The following is a 13,967-nucleotide window of genomic DNA, read 5'->3' on the forward strand; positions in this document are numbered from 1 at the left end:
TTCTAAAAGATCATAAATCAAAAAAAAGATCATAAATCTTCTGAAGAGATAGAAATGCCAATGAATCACTAAAAATATGTGGAAAATTGCTGTGAACTTAAAACTATTCTTTAAAAAACGTTTATTAATTAAAAAAAAAAAAAGACTAACATAGAGTGATAAATGTAAGGAACTGGGGACACTTGGGTGGCTTAGTTGGTTAAGCATCTGCCTTTGGCCCAGGTCATGATCCCAGGATCCTGGGAATGAGCCCCACATCTGGCTGCCTGCCCAATGGGCAGTCTGCTTCTTCCTCTCTCTGCCCCTCCCCCTGCTCCTGGGTGTGTGCCTGCTCTCTTGCTGTCTCTTTCTCTGTCTCAAATAAATAAAACCTTTTTAAAAAAGGTAGAGAATGGAATAAAATTTTTAACACTCCTAATTACAAAATAATACATGGACACATACAAAATATGTGGCAAAAAGTACTCTCAGTTGTATGTACAAAGTGGTGTGAAAATTTATGAGACCTAACTCTGCCTGGGTTTCAAGGTAAGAGCTTCCCAGTTTACTTCAGGAAGAGTGGGTTGTGTAGCATGAGGTAATATGTACACCTACACAGAAACAAGAGAGTGATCTTACAAGAGAAGTAATAAGCACTTTGGAATTAAGACTAGAATAATTGAGGAACACCAAAGTTGAGATGTTAGGAGAGTGTTAAGGTTCTTGGTGTAATTTCATGGCATTGGAGTATAAGAAGATAAAATTAGGGGAATACTAAAAGGGAAAATGTGGGTAGATAAGAAGAAAATGTGGAGGCAGCATTTTTGGGAAAGAAGTTGAATACGTTTATTCATGGGATTGCATTTTCAGAGCTTAATGTATAAAGCTTTTGGGAGAGACTGGTTAATATGGAAAAAATTAAAAGCTTGTTATTTTCTATTAATCCAGAGACATTTCATCTGAGTTGTGGGATTTTTATCTGTATATAAGATCATTTTTAAGGGCTTTTTCAAACATAACCTTCTGACGTTCTAATGTTCTAATCTTCCATTCTGATATACCATACTCTTTGGTCTCATCCTCTAGCCTCTGCTTGGTCTCCCACTTTCCCACTCTACCAGTTTTAGGTGTCACTGCTAAATGAGTTAACTGAGAATTCAACCCTGACCTGTTCTTTTCGGTTTCCTTTTTCTTTTATTTTTATTTATTTATTTTTTTTATTAAAGATTTATTTATTTATTTATTTATTTATTTATTTATTTATTTATTTGACAGACAGAGATCACAAGTAGGCGGAGAGGCAGGCAGAGAGAGAGAGGAGGAAGCAGGCTTCGATGCGGGACTCGATCCCAGGACCCTGGGATCATGACCTGAGCCGAAGGCAGAGGCTTTAACCCACTGAGCCACCCAGGCGCCCCTTCCTTTTTCTTTTAAAGAAAAAGCTCCTCTCTTTGGTTAGTTTGTTAACTGAGAGTTCTCCTCATGTCCAGTTTTGCATTAAATATATATATAGACACACACGCACGCACACATATATATATGTATATTCATACACACTTCTTGTTAATTCAACAAATAATTAGTAAGCTTTAGTCATTAAGACTATGGCAGTGAAGGAAGGACAAGGAAAAAAAAGTTGCACTTATTAACATTCCTTTGTATTTTTATTTGCTTCTTTCTCCTGTAACTACGAGTTAATATTTATTGAAGAGTTATGGGCATTCTGATTACTCCTCTTAACAATCATTTGAAGTTTTCTTCTTTTATTTTTCCTCTTTGAGAAATAGGAATATTGAGGCAGAGTAAGTTACAGTTAGAAAGCATATCTGTTAGGAGCCCAAACTCTTAAACCATTCTACTACATTCCTTTTGATTTGTAAGGTTATATTACTCAGAAATGCTAAGAAGGATAGCTTTTTGTAATATGTTATTAGAAGAGAAAGCAGATTAATGAACCAGCTTGCTCTTACTAGTGAACCTATCTCTTTGCCGTTGAGCATATAATTCAATTTTGGTGTAAATTATCCCTCTGCCTCTTTAGCATTTGAAAATTTTAGGTTAATATGTTCAAAAGTTTACCACTTTGCCATTTCTTGTGTCTTAATGCTACATATTTCCTATTTAGGCCATCTTGTAGGGTGAATATTATCTTGGAGCATTAATTGTATTTTGGCATTCTTTTTAGTCAATTAAAAGTGGTAGAAAATCTTTCTTGTTCATAGTTGACCTCTAAAAACAACATGGGAGTTAGGGGTGCAGCTCCTCTCATAGTTGAAAATCTGCATATAACTTTGACTACCCCAATACTTAGCTACTATTAACTTACTGCTGACCAGAATCTTTACCAGTAAGATAGTCTGTTAACACAAATTTTGTGTGTTATATGTTTTCTGTACTATATTCTTACAGTAAAGAAAGCTAGAGAAAATAAAGTGTTATTAGGAAAATCATGAGAAGATAAATTTATAGTACTGTGCTGTATTTATGGCAAAAATCCATCTGTAAATGGACTTGTGTCCTTCATACCTGTGTTGTTCAAGGGTCAGCTGTATAATACAGCTAAATTTTACTGGGAAGAGGGTTAAGAACTTTGTTTTCTTGATTAAATGCTACTTAAATTCTGTATAGTATGAAATATACATGTGTTAATACTGGACAAAATTTTTTCTTAATATCTTTTATTTGCTGTTATAAAGAATGGGAACAATCATAAATCCAGTAAAAATAGTAAATGAATATATTCCTTCTATTTTGGTACAGGGCAGTAAACAGTTTGTTGAAAAACAGTTTTAGAAATAATATAATTGTCATTTTAATCATTGCTTTGTAAATCATGTGTATGTGTGTATGCATGCAGATATATATACACGCATATTCACTGTTAAGAGATTTTTCTCTTTTTAAAAAGATTTTATTTGTGCGTGCATGAGAGAGACAGGGAAAGAGACAAGTAGACTCTGTGCTAAGCATGAATCCTGGTGTGGGGTTCAGTACCATGACCCCGAGATCATGACTTGATCTGAAATCAAGAGTCAGATGTTTAATTGACTAAATCACCCATTCCCCCTCTGCTAAGAGATTCTTTAAGACAACTTAGATAAATAATTAGGAATGATAAAAGAAGGGCCTGAATTAATTAGATTGTATTATATGTCTTTACAGAATGATTCTTCTGATTAAAGAATAGAATCTTGTACTATACAGATGAAAATGCATGTAATTGGAAGGAAACTACAGCTATTTCTCTTTAACCTTTGTTCTTCATTCAGGTAATAAGAATTGATAAAAGAGTTTTATGGTAGGAAATGAACAGAGTAGCAGTTATATTCTTTGTTTCCTTTCTTTCATCATTTGTGGCAGTGAGTCCATGACAAACAGATGGAGATACCAAATGTTTAAGAAAGGTCATTGTTCCTCTGTATCTGTGTGTACACATGCACTCTTGAATACATGTGCTTAAATCCACATAAAATTATAAGATTGTCCAGAGAAAAAGATATTACAGCATATGGGCATAAATTAGCATCTGTTGAAAACATTAAACTGTTTATAAACTATTTACTTTTTTTTTCTTTTTAAGGACACTTTATTTTTAAGAGCAGTTTTAGGATCATAGTAAAATTGAGCAAAAGACATATGAACTTCCTATACCTTTTGTCCCCACATACATACAGCCTCCCAACTATCAGTGTCTTGCCACCAGAATGGTACATCTCTTCAGTACCTCACTGACACAGCATTATCCTAGTTTACGTTAGGTTTCACTCTTGGTGTTGTATATTCTGTGGGTTTTGATAAATGTATAATGACGTGTCCATCTTTGTGATATTACATAAAAACTTTCACTGACCTAATATTCCTCTGTGCTCTTTTCTTCCTTTCTGCCCCCTAACTTCTGGCAAATCTAAAATTTTTACTGTTTTCATAGTCTTGCCTTTTCCAGAACGCTATGTTGCTGAAATCATATAATATGTAGCAGTTTCAGATTGGCTTCTTTCCATTAGTAACATACATTTAATATTCCTCCATGTCTTTTTCATGGCTTGATAGCCCATTTGTTTTTAGGGCTGAGTAATATTTCATTGCCTGGATATACCAGTTTGTTTATTCACCTCCTGAAAGACAGCTTGTTTGCTTCATGTTTTGACAGTTACTAAAGAAACTGCTGAAAACATTTATATGCAGGTTTTTGTATGGAGATGTTTTCATCTCCTTTGGATAAATACCTGAGGAGCATGATTGCTGGATCATGGGCTTTTTTTTTTTTTTTTTAACGATTTTATTTATTTATTTGACATAGAGAGAGATCACAAATAGGCAGAGAAGGCAACAGGCAGAGGGGGGAAGCAGGCTCCCCGCTGAGCAGAGAGCCTGATGAGGGGCTCAATCCCAGGACCCTGAGATCATGACCTGAGCCGAAGGCAGAGGCTTAACCCACTGAGCCACCTAGGCGCACCGCTGGATCATGTTTTAAGAGTATGTTTAGTTTTATAAGAAACTGCCAAATTGTCTTCCAGAGTTGCTGTATCATTTTATATTCCTGTTGCTTCACATCCTTACCAGCATTTGGTTTTGTCAGTGTTCTGGATTTTTGCCATGCTAGTTGGCGTGTAAAGGTAGCTCACCTTTTTTTTTTTTTTTTTTTTTTTTTTAAATTTGCAGTTTCCTAGTGACATAAGATGCTTGAGTATTTTTTCTTGTTTTTCTGCCGTGTATCTTCTTCATTGAGGTATATTGGTTTAGAAATTATGCCCATATTTTAATAGGTTGGTTGTTTTCTTATTGTTGGGGTTTAAAAAAATTTTTGTATATTTTGAATGATACTTCAGAAGTTAGAAAGACAAAAATGTTTTTGCAAATATTATTTCCCAGTTTGTGAGTTGTTTTATCATTCTTTTGCAGAGGAGAATTTTAAAATTCTAATGAAGTCCAGTTTGTCAAAAGATTTTTTTTCATAGCTTTACCTTTGGTGTTGTATCTAAAAACTCATGATCATACCCAAGGTCATCTAGATTTTCTCCTGTGTTATTTTCCAAGGATTTTATACTTCTTTTTTAAAAAAAAAGATCTTACTTATTTATTTATTTGACAGAAGGAGCGCGTGAGATCACAAGTAGGCAGAGAAAGACAGAGAGAGAGGGGGAAGCAGACTCCCTGCTGAGCAGAGAGCTCAATGCGGGACTTGATCCCAGGACCCTGAGATCATGACCTGAGCTGAAGGTAGAGGCTTAACCCACTGAGCCACCCAGGCGTCCCGGGTTTCATACTTTGGAGTTTACATTTGGATCTGATCCATTTTGAGTTAACTTTATGATGAACGTAAGATCTGTGTTTAAGGGTTTTTGTTCTTGATGTTAGTTTTTTTGTCTGTTGACATCTAGTTTCCTCTGTTGAAAACACTGTCTTTTATCTGTGGTATTATCTTTCCTCCTTTGACAAAGATTGGTTGTCTGTATTTGTGTGGGTGTATTTCCAGTCTATTCTGTTCTATTGATCTACTTTGGATTTTGGTATAGTCTTGATTACTGTAGTTTTATAGTAAGTTGGATAGTGTCATTCTTCTAACTTTGTTCTTCTCTCTCAATACTGTGTTGATTATTCTGGGTCTTTTTGCCTTCCCTGTAAACTTTAGCGTCAGTTTGTGATACAAAATAATTTGCTGAGATTTTAATTGGGATTGTGTTGAATCTATAGATCAAGTTGGGAAGGACTAATGACTTGACAATTTTGAGTCTTCTTATCGGGGAACGTGAAATTGGTATCCATTTATTTAGTTCTTGGATTTTGTTCATCAGGGTTTTACAGTTTTTCTTATACAGGTCTTGTGCATATTTTGTTGAATTTATACCTGTTTTCTCTCTTTTTTGGTGCCAAGGTAAATGTCATTGTGTTGTTAATTTCAAATTCTAGTTATTCATTGTTTGCTTATATGAAAGGTATTCTATATATTAACCTTATATCCTGCAACCCTGCTATAATTGCTTATTAGTTCCAAGAGGGTGGGGTTTTTCTGGGAGGGGGGTGTCTAGTTTTTAGATTTCCTGCATAGACAGTTGTGTAGTCTGTGTACAAAGGAGGTCTGATTTCTCCTTTTCCAGTCTGTGTACCTTTTATTTCCTTTTCTTGTCTTAACTGCATTTGCTTGGACTTCAGAATAGTGTTGAAAAGGAATTTAAGTTAAGAAGGAGTTGTCCTTGTTTTTTTCCTGTTCTTAGTGGGAAAGTTTCTGGTTTCTCAGTTACATCAGTTATTAGCTGTAGGATTTTTATAGATGTTCTTTATCAAGTTGAAGAAGTTCTCCCTCTTTCACTTGCTGAGAGTTTTATTAAAATCACAGATGTGTTTTGGATTTTGTGAAAATGCTTTGTGTTCATTTATTGATACTACCACATGATTTTTCTTCTTTGCCTCTTGATGTGTGATAGGTTTCATTACTTGATTTTTGTATGTTAAGTAATTGTGCATACCCAGGGTAAATCCCACTTAGTTTTGGTATACAGTTCTTTCAGTACATTTAAAATTCTTGATTTGCTAATATTTTTTTGAGGATTTTTACATCTTTGTGAGAGATATTGCTCTGTGGTTTTCTTGTAATGTCTTTGTCTGGTCTTGGTATTAGGGTGACGCCTCATAGAATAAGTTAGGAAGTATTTCCTCTATTTATATCTTCTGGAAGATGTTGTACAAAACTTCTTCCCTAAATGTTTGGTATAATTCATTAGTGAGCCCATTTGGGTCTAGTGGTTTTTTGTCTTGGAAGGTTATTAGTTATTAAGTTTCTTAAAATAGAACTATTCGTATTTTTTATTGGTAGTGTCTTTCAGGGACTTGATCTGCTTCCTCTAAGTTATCAAATTTCTGGGAATAGTTCACAGTATACCCTTTTATCCTTTTAATGTCCTCGGATTCTGTAATGATATTTCTTCTTTGATTTCTCATTTTAGTAATTTGTATCTTATCTCTTTTTTTCTTAATTAGAGGTTATTGACTTTTTGATCTTTTTGAAAAAACTTTTGGTTTCGTTTATTTTCATTGTTGATTCACTGTTTTCAGCTTCTTTGATTTCTACTCTAATCTGCTGCTTGCTTTTGCTCTTTTTCTAGTTTCCTAACATGAAAGCTCATTAAATGATTGCTTTTAAATTTTCTCTTTTCTGTTGTAGGCATGCAGTGCGATAAATTTTTCTCTAAGCACTGCTTTTGCTGCACCTATAAATTTTTATTAAGTTGTATTTTAGTATTCATTTATCTCAAAATATTTTAACATTTCTATTGAAATTTCTCTGACTTGTGTTACTTAGAAGTGTGTTGTTTGATCTCCAAGTATTTTAGGATTTTCAGCTTTCCTTTTGGTGATGATTTCTAATTTCATTGTAGTGTGAAGTATACACTGTATGATTTTTTTTTTAAAGATTTTATTTATTTATTTGACAGATCACAAGTAGGCAGAGAGGCAGGCCGAGAGAGGAGGGAGGAGGCTCTTTGTGAGCAGAGAGTCCAATGCAGGGCTCGATCCCAGACCCTGGGATCACGACCCAAGTTAAAGGCAGAGGCTTTAACCCACTGTGCCACCCAGGTGCCCCTACACAGTATGATTTTTATTTTTTCAGATTTGTTAATGTGTATTTAATGGCTCATAATATGGTCAGTCTGATCAGTGCTCTAAGTGAGGTTGAGAAGAATGTGAATTCTGCTGTTAATAGATGAAGTAGTGTGTTGATGTCAGTTATATCCAATTGATTGGTGAAGTTACTGAGTTTACCTAAGTCCTTACTGCTGTTCTGCCTGATATTTTCTAGTTTTGCCATTAAAAAAAAAAAACTCATATAATTTTGACAAAATAGGGGAAACTGCTCTTTGTACTTTATTTTGAGAGTGAGAACTGATTGGAGAGATGGAAGAAGTAATCAGGTCAGCATAGAGAAAAAATTTCCTCATCATGAGACGTGTACTTAGATACTAGAAAAAATTCCAGAGAGAGGTGGGGGTGGGGGCGGGAGGAAGGGATGTTCTTTTATGTAGGGTATCTTTGAAACCAAGCTAACTCTGAAAAAATGGGGAATTTTCATTCTTGAAAATCAAATTTAACACAATGCCTGGCATGTAGGTACTACTCAGTAGATACTTATTTAATTAATGTTGGGTGTCCTCAGTAGTAAGAAAAAAAAGACAACCTGGTTACAACCAGTTTAAAGAAGACGACCTGTAAAAACAGAATAGATTCATATGTGGCCAAGGAGGATTTATAAAATTGATAGAACTTTAGAATAATGTTGGGATGGCTTCTGGAAAATACTAAAATACTAAGTATAAACAAGGCTTTTAAAACTATGTAAGAACAAAATAATTAGATTAAGGGTTGGCATAATGTTAAGGGAAAGGCTGTAACTCATCATTTATTTATTATCTTCTCCACTGAGGGAAATAGTTCTAAAGCTGTACAGAGTACACAAGGCAAAATGTACAGATTTCTAAGACAGAGTTGGATGTGCTCAGTAAAATGAGACACTCAATGAAAAAAGTGAGTAGAGGATAAGAATGCACCGGATTATTATTATTATTATTATTTTAAGATTTTATTTATTTGACAGACAGAGATCACAAGCAGGCAGAGAGAGAGGAGGAAGCAGGCTTCCCACAGAACAGAGAGCCCGATGTGGGGCTCCATCCCAGGACTCTGGGATCATGACCTGAGCTGAAGGCAGAGGCTTTAACCCACTGAGCCACCCAGGCACCCCCAGATTATTGTTCTTAAGTAAAATCTCCATGAATTCAAATTTTCGAAATCTTGCAGAAGTCCCCAAATTGTCATTAGACATCTTGGTATATGATCTGGAAGCCTAGGGTGGACTTTCTTTTCAGAGCAAGGTAGTTATGGAGCAGGAAAGGTGTACTGATGTGTTTTTCCTTTAAAGGTGTATTGGTATGGGGCGCCTGGGTGGCTCAGTGGGTTAAAGCCTCTGCCTTTTCACTCAGGTCATGATCCCAGGGTCCTGGGATCGAGCCCCGCATCGGGCTCTCTGCTTGGCAGGGAGCCTGCTTCCTCCTCTCTCTCTCTCTCTGCCTGCCTCTCTCCCTACTTGTGATCTCTATCTGTCAAATAAATAAATAAAATCTTAAAAAAAAAAAGGTGTATTGGTATAAAGCTAAATCTGTGGTACTTTAAATAAGCTTCAATATATAGTGAGTATATTTTTATATTTAACTAATTCAACATATACTGGTGAGAGGAGTGTATATTGGTACAGTATTTTTAGAGGGAAATTTGGCAGTAGAAAATTGTATGAATGTTTTATAAATGTTCATCACAAGGAATCTGTCCTACAAATACGTTTGTGTAGTTGAGAAAGGATAGATGACAGTATTGTATACGGTGGAAAAAAATTAGAGACATGCTAAATTTTCACTGAGAAATGGTTGAACTACTTTTAAACAATCATTTTAAAACATACACATATTAATAAATAATAATGAAAACAAATGAGGTAGAGTGTCCACAGTGCTTTCCTTAGTGAAAAATGCAGATTGCTTGGCAACATATAAAACATTCCATTTTTGTGTTTCTTATATAAAATTTTGTAAGCTTGTATGTTTATAGGAATTAGGTAATATGAATCTTGTGATTTTGTTCTTTTCCCAGGTTTTGGTTCTTATAGTTCTTTTTCTTTTCCTATTTATTTGAGAATAATTTCAGTAATTTCTATAAAAAAATTCTGGTTGGATTTTAAAGAAAAGTGTTAATTTGCATGCAGCATATACCCCCAGTTTCTCTTAAGCTGTCTCTTTTTAGTCAGTCCTCTTCTCCCCCAACCTCTAACAACCATTTATCTGTTCTCTGTACTTTTCTATAATATCTCATAAATGGAATTATATAGTATGGAGATAGTCTATGCACTTGAAATTCATAAATATTGTGGCATGTATCAGTCAGTAGCAGTCTTCCTTTTAGTTGTATGGTAGTAGTATTTTTTTTAAAAGATCTTAAAAATTTATTTGATGAGAGAGCAAGCACAAAAGCAGGGGAAGCAGCAGAGAGAGAGAGAGAGAGAGAGAGCGCACGCCAAGCGAGAAAGCAGGCTTTCCACTAAGCAGGGAGCCTGATGCTGGGCTGGATCCCAGAACCCTGGGATCATGATCTGAGCCAAAGGCAGATGCTTAACCAACTGAGCCAACCAGGCACCCCTGTTTGATAGTATTTCATTGTATAGATGTACCATATTATATATCCAATCATTTGCTTTAGGCCATTTGGGGGATGTTTCCAGTTTTGGGGAATTAAGAATAAAGCTGCTATAAACATTTGAATGTATATTTTTGTATGAATGTAAGCTTTCTTTTTTACTTCAACAAATACCTAGGCGAGAGATTTCTCGGTCATGGTTAATGTATATATAACTTTTTAAGGAATGGCCAACCTTTTTTTTGAAAGAGTTTATTCAATTTTTTCATTCCCTTTAGCCATATGTGAAATTTCCTGTTGTTCTGTTCCCTCACCAACACTTGAAATGGTCTTTTTAATTTTAGTCATTCTAAACTCTCACATGACCCTGAGATCACGACCTGAGCTGAAACCAAGAGTCAGAGGCTTTAATCGACTGTGCCACCGGGTGCCCCTCCTTTGCTTTCTTTTTTACTCTCTCAATAGTGTTCTTTGATGCACAAAAATTTTTGATTTTTTTTTTTTTTAACATTTATTTGAGAGAGAGCATGCACACGCTTGCGAACAGGGGAGGGGTAGAGAGAGAGGAGACAGAATCCCAGGTGGATTCCCCACTGAGTGCAGAGCCTACTGGGGCTTGATCCCATGACCCATGAGATCACGACCTGGACCAAAACCAAGAGCCAGACACTCATCCAGCTGACCCACCCAGGTGCCCCCACAAGTTTCTGATTTTGATGAAGTCCGTCTTACTTGTTTATTTCTCTTGCTGCTTGTGCTCTTGGTGTCATATATAAGAAATTAATGTCACATAGAGTGTCATGAAGTTTTTGCTCTGTTTTCTGAAAAAGAGCTTAATAGTTTTAGCTTTCGCATTTAGATGTTTGATCTATTTTGAGTTAATTATTGTATATGGTGTCTGGCCAGCGTACAGCTTCATTCATTTATATGTAAATGTCTACTCTTCCTAGTATCATTTGTTCAAAAGACTGTCCTTTCCATGTTGTATGGTCTTAACACCCTTGTGAAAATTCATTTGACAGTGTATGTGAGGATTTATTTCTGGGATCTCTTTCATTGTTCTTTGTCTTTATGCCAGAAACACAGTATTGATTATTGTCACTTTGTGGTTAAGTTTTGAAATCAGGAAATATGAGACCTCCAACTGTGGTCTTCTTTTTCAATATTGTTTTGACTTTTAGGAGTCTCTTCCTTGAGATTCCATATAAATTTTTTTTTTTTTTTTTAGATTTTATTTTATTTATTTGACAGAGAGAGAGATCACAAGTAGAGAGGCAGGCAGAGAGAGAGGAGGAAGCAGGCTCCCTGCGGAGCAGAGAGCCCCATGCAGGGCTCGATCCCAGGACCCTGAGATCATGACCTGAGCCGAAGGCAGCGGCTTAATCCACTGAGCCACCCAGGCGCCCCTCCATATAAATTTTTGATGGAATTTTCTATTTCTGCAGAAATGTGATTGGGATATTGATAGCAAATGCATTGAATCTGTACATTGTTTTGGATAGTGTTGACCTCTTAACAATAATAAGTTTTCCCATTCATGAACAGTGGATGTCTTTCCATTTACTGGTGTCTTCTTTCATTTCTTTCAGCAGTGTTTTGTAGTTTTCAGTGTACAGGTCTTTCACCCTGGTTGTTTATTTTTTATTACTATGTTTTCAGACAATTGTTTTTTTAAGATTTATTTATTTAATTGAGAGAAAGTGAGAGAAAGGGCAGGGGGAGGGGCAGAGGGAGAGGAAAAAGCAGACTCCTCGCTGAACAGGGAGCCTAATGCTGGACTTGATCCCAGGACTCTGGGGTCATGACCTGAGCCCAAGGCAGACACTTAACTGACTGAGCCACCCAGGGACCCTGGTTGTTTATTTTTAATTATTTTATTCTTTCTGATAGTATTACAAATCGAATTTTTCCTTTCTTGCCTTCTTGATTTGTTCATTGCTAGTGTACAAAAGAACAACCCAATTGTTTGTAGTAATTTTTGTCTCCTGCACCATTGATACATTATTCAGTTCTAATAAGCACAGTGGATTTTTGTATGTTATTTGTACCCTGCAACTTTTCTTTACTAGTATTTTATTGCTGTTGATTCTCTGAGATTTTCTGTATATAAACTATTATGATGCCATTTGTGAATGCAGTGAACTTAATTCTTTTCTGTTTAGGTGTAATTCATATCTCTTTCTTGACTAATTGTCTCTTGCTAAAATGTATAGTGGTACATTTTTAAAGGTGTGATGAGAATGGACATTGTTTTCTTCCTGATTTTAGGGGGAATGCTTTTATTTTAGTCTTTCACTATTGATGAAGCTACCTATGTGTTCTTCATAAGTGGCCTTCATCATATTAAGAAATTTCCTTTTTTAGTTTTTTAAAATGTTTTTATTATGAAAGAATATTTGGCTTTTTGGTTTCCCTTGAGATTGTGCCAGATGCTTTCTGTCATAATTTGAGGTGATCATGTAGCTCATTTTTCTTTTTATTAATGTATTAAATTGACCAGTGTTTTTAAGTTGAATCACTCTTGCATTCCTGGAATAAATCCCACTTGCCCATGGCATATATTACATTGAATATGTAGTTGGATTCTGTTTGCCAGATTTTTTTGTTTTGTTTTGTTTTTAGGATTTTTACATAAGTATGTCTGTTCAGATTTTCTATTTTTCTTGGGCCAGTTTTGGCAGTTTGTATATTTCTAGGTATTTGTCCGTTTAACAATGGGTTATGTGATTTATTGGTGTACAACTGTCCATTCTAATAATCTTTTTATTGTCTGTAAGGTGGATAGCAATCTCCCACCTTCACTTGTGAGGTGATGGATATGTTAATTACTTTGATGAGGAGGAGTCCTTCACAGTGTAGACACATATCAAATCATCACCTATGCCTTAAATATCATACAATTTTATTTGTCAGTTATACCTCAGTAAAGCTGGAAATAAAATAATTTTCTTTATTTTTTTTTAATTAACAGGATTGACTTTGAGGTTATTTAAAAAGGTTTGAGTTGGACAGCACTTGGTTCTTTTGCTGCATTGTGGAAAGACCTCTTCAGCAATGATTACTTCAGAGTTACCAGTGTTACAGTAAGTATTATAGTTTTCTTATTTTTTAAAAAAATACCACATTTTTGTATATGAAATGCTTTTTTTTTAATGACACACATTAGATAGGTTCTCTGATAGTTGAGCAGTATGTCTGAAATCAAACAACTGTTAGATTGTGTAATTACCATATCTGTGCATGGCCCTTGCTGTAGTAATATAAGTATTTTTGTGTTATTGAGCAAAGATGCTACTCTCCTTATCAGGGGTTAGCATACTATGACCCATGGACCAAGGCTGGCATGCTGCCTGTTTTTTATAAAAATTTTTAAATAAATTTTTATAAATTTATACAGAGCCATTCTTATTCTTTTACAAATTGTTTAACTGCTTTTGTGCTACAAGTTGTGATAGAGAATGAGAATTCATTCTCATTCTCTATCACAAAATAAATATTTTGTTGGACCATTCATTATATACAGAAGTGTATAAACTCCTATCCTGTATCATACTGTTTCTCTAACACATACCCTCCCACCTCCCCCACCTTCTTTTGCTGAGATTGCGATTGTTGGGGCATTCCAGTTGCATTGGCATTTTTAGTAGTATCTCATTAGATTTGTTGGAATTGTAGGATGGATCTAGAATTGGGTCTTACTTTGTATTCTTGGGGAAATACAATTAGTGTAGTTGCAGATACTTTCTCTTTTGTAGGTTTCATCAGGATACAAATTAGGAACCTGCATACTGTGATCCTGTATGATAACA

The 13,967-nt window shown here is 35.2% G+C and overlaps 1 protein-coding gene across 5 annotated transcripts in view; it reads left to right on the forward strand.

Annotated features, from left to right (window-relative positions):
• STAG1 (stromal antigen 1) overlaps window positions 1-13,967 on the forward strand; it is a 453,722-nt gene that overhangs the window by 111,521 nt on the left and 328,234 nt on the right. For 3 of the 5 annotated variants that reach the window (XM_046002314.1, XM_046002310.1, XM_046002313.1), the window contains exon 2: window positions 13,130-13,241. In XM_046002314.1, coding sequence (XP_045858270.1) covers window positions 13,213-13,241 — 29 coding nt within the window. In that variant the 5' untranslated portion in view covers window positions 13,130-13,212. Of the gene's footprint in view, window positions 1-3,141; window positions 3,249-13,129; window positions 13,242-13,967 lie in introns of all 5 variants that reach the window. The other 2 variants (XM_046002311.1, XM_046002312.1) reach the window with 1 other exon arrangement.

Source organism: Meles meles, chromosome 4, assembly GCF_922984935.1.
Source record: "Meles meles chromosome 4, mMelMel3.1 paternal haplotype, whole genome shotgun sequence".
Classification (NCBI taxonomy): domain Eukaryota; kingdom Metazoa; phylum Chordata; class Mammalia; order Carnivora; family Mustelidae; genus Meles; species Meles meles.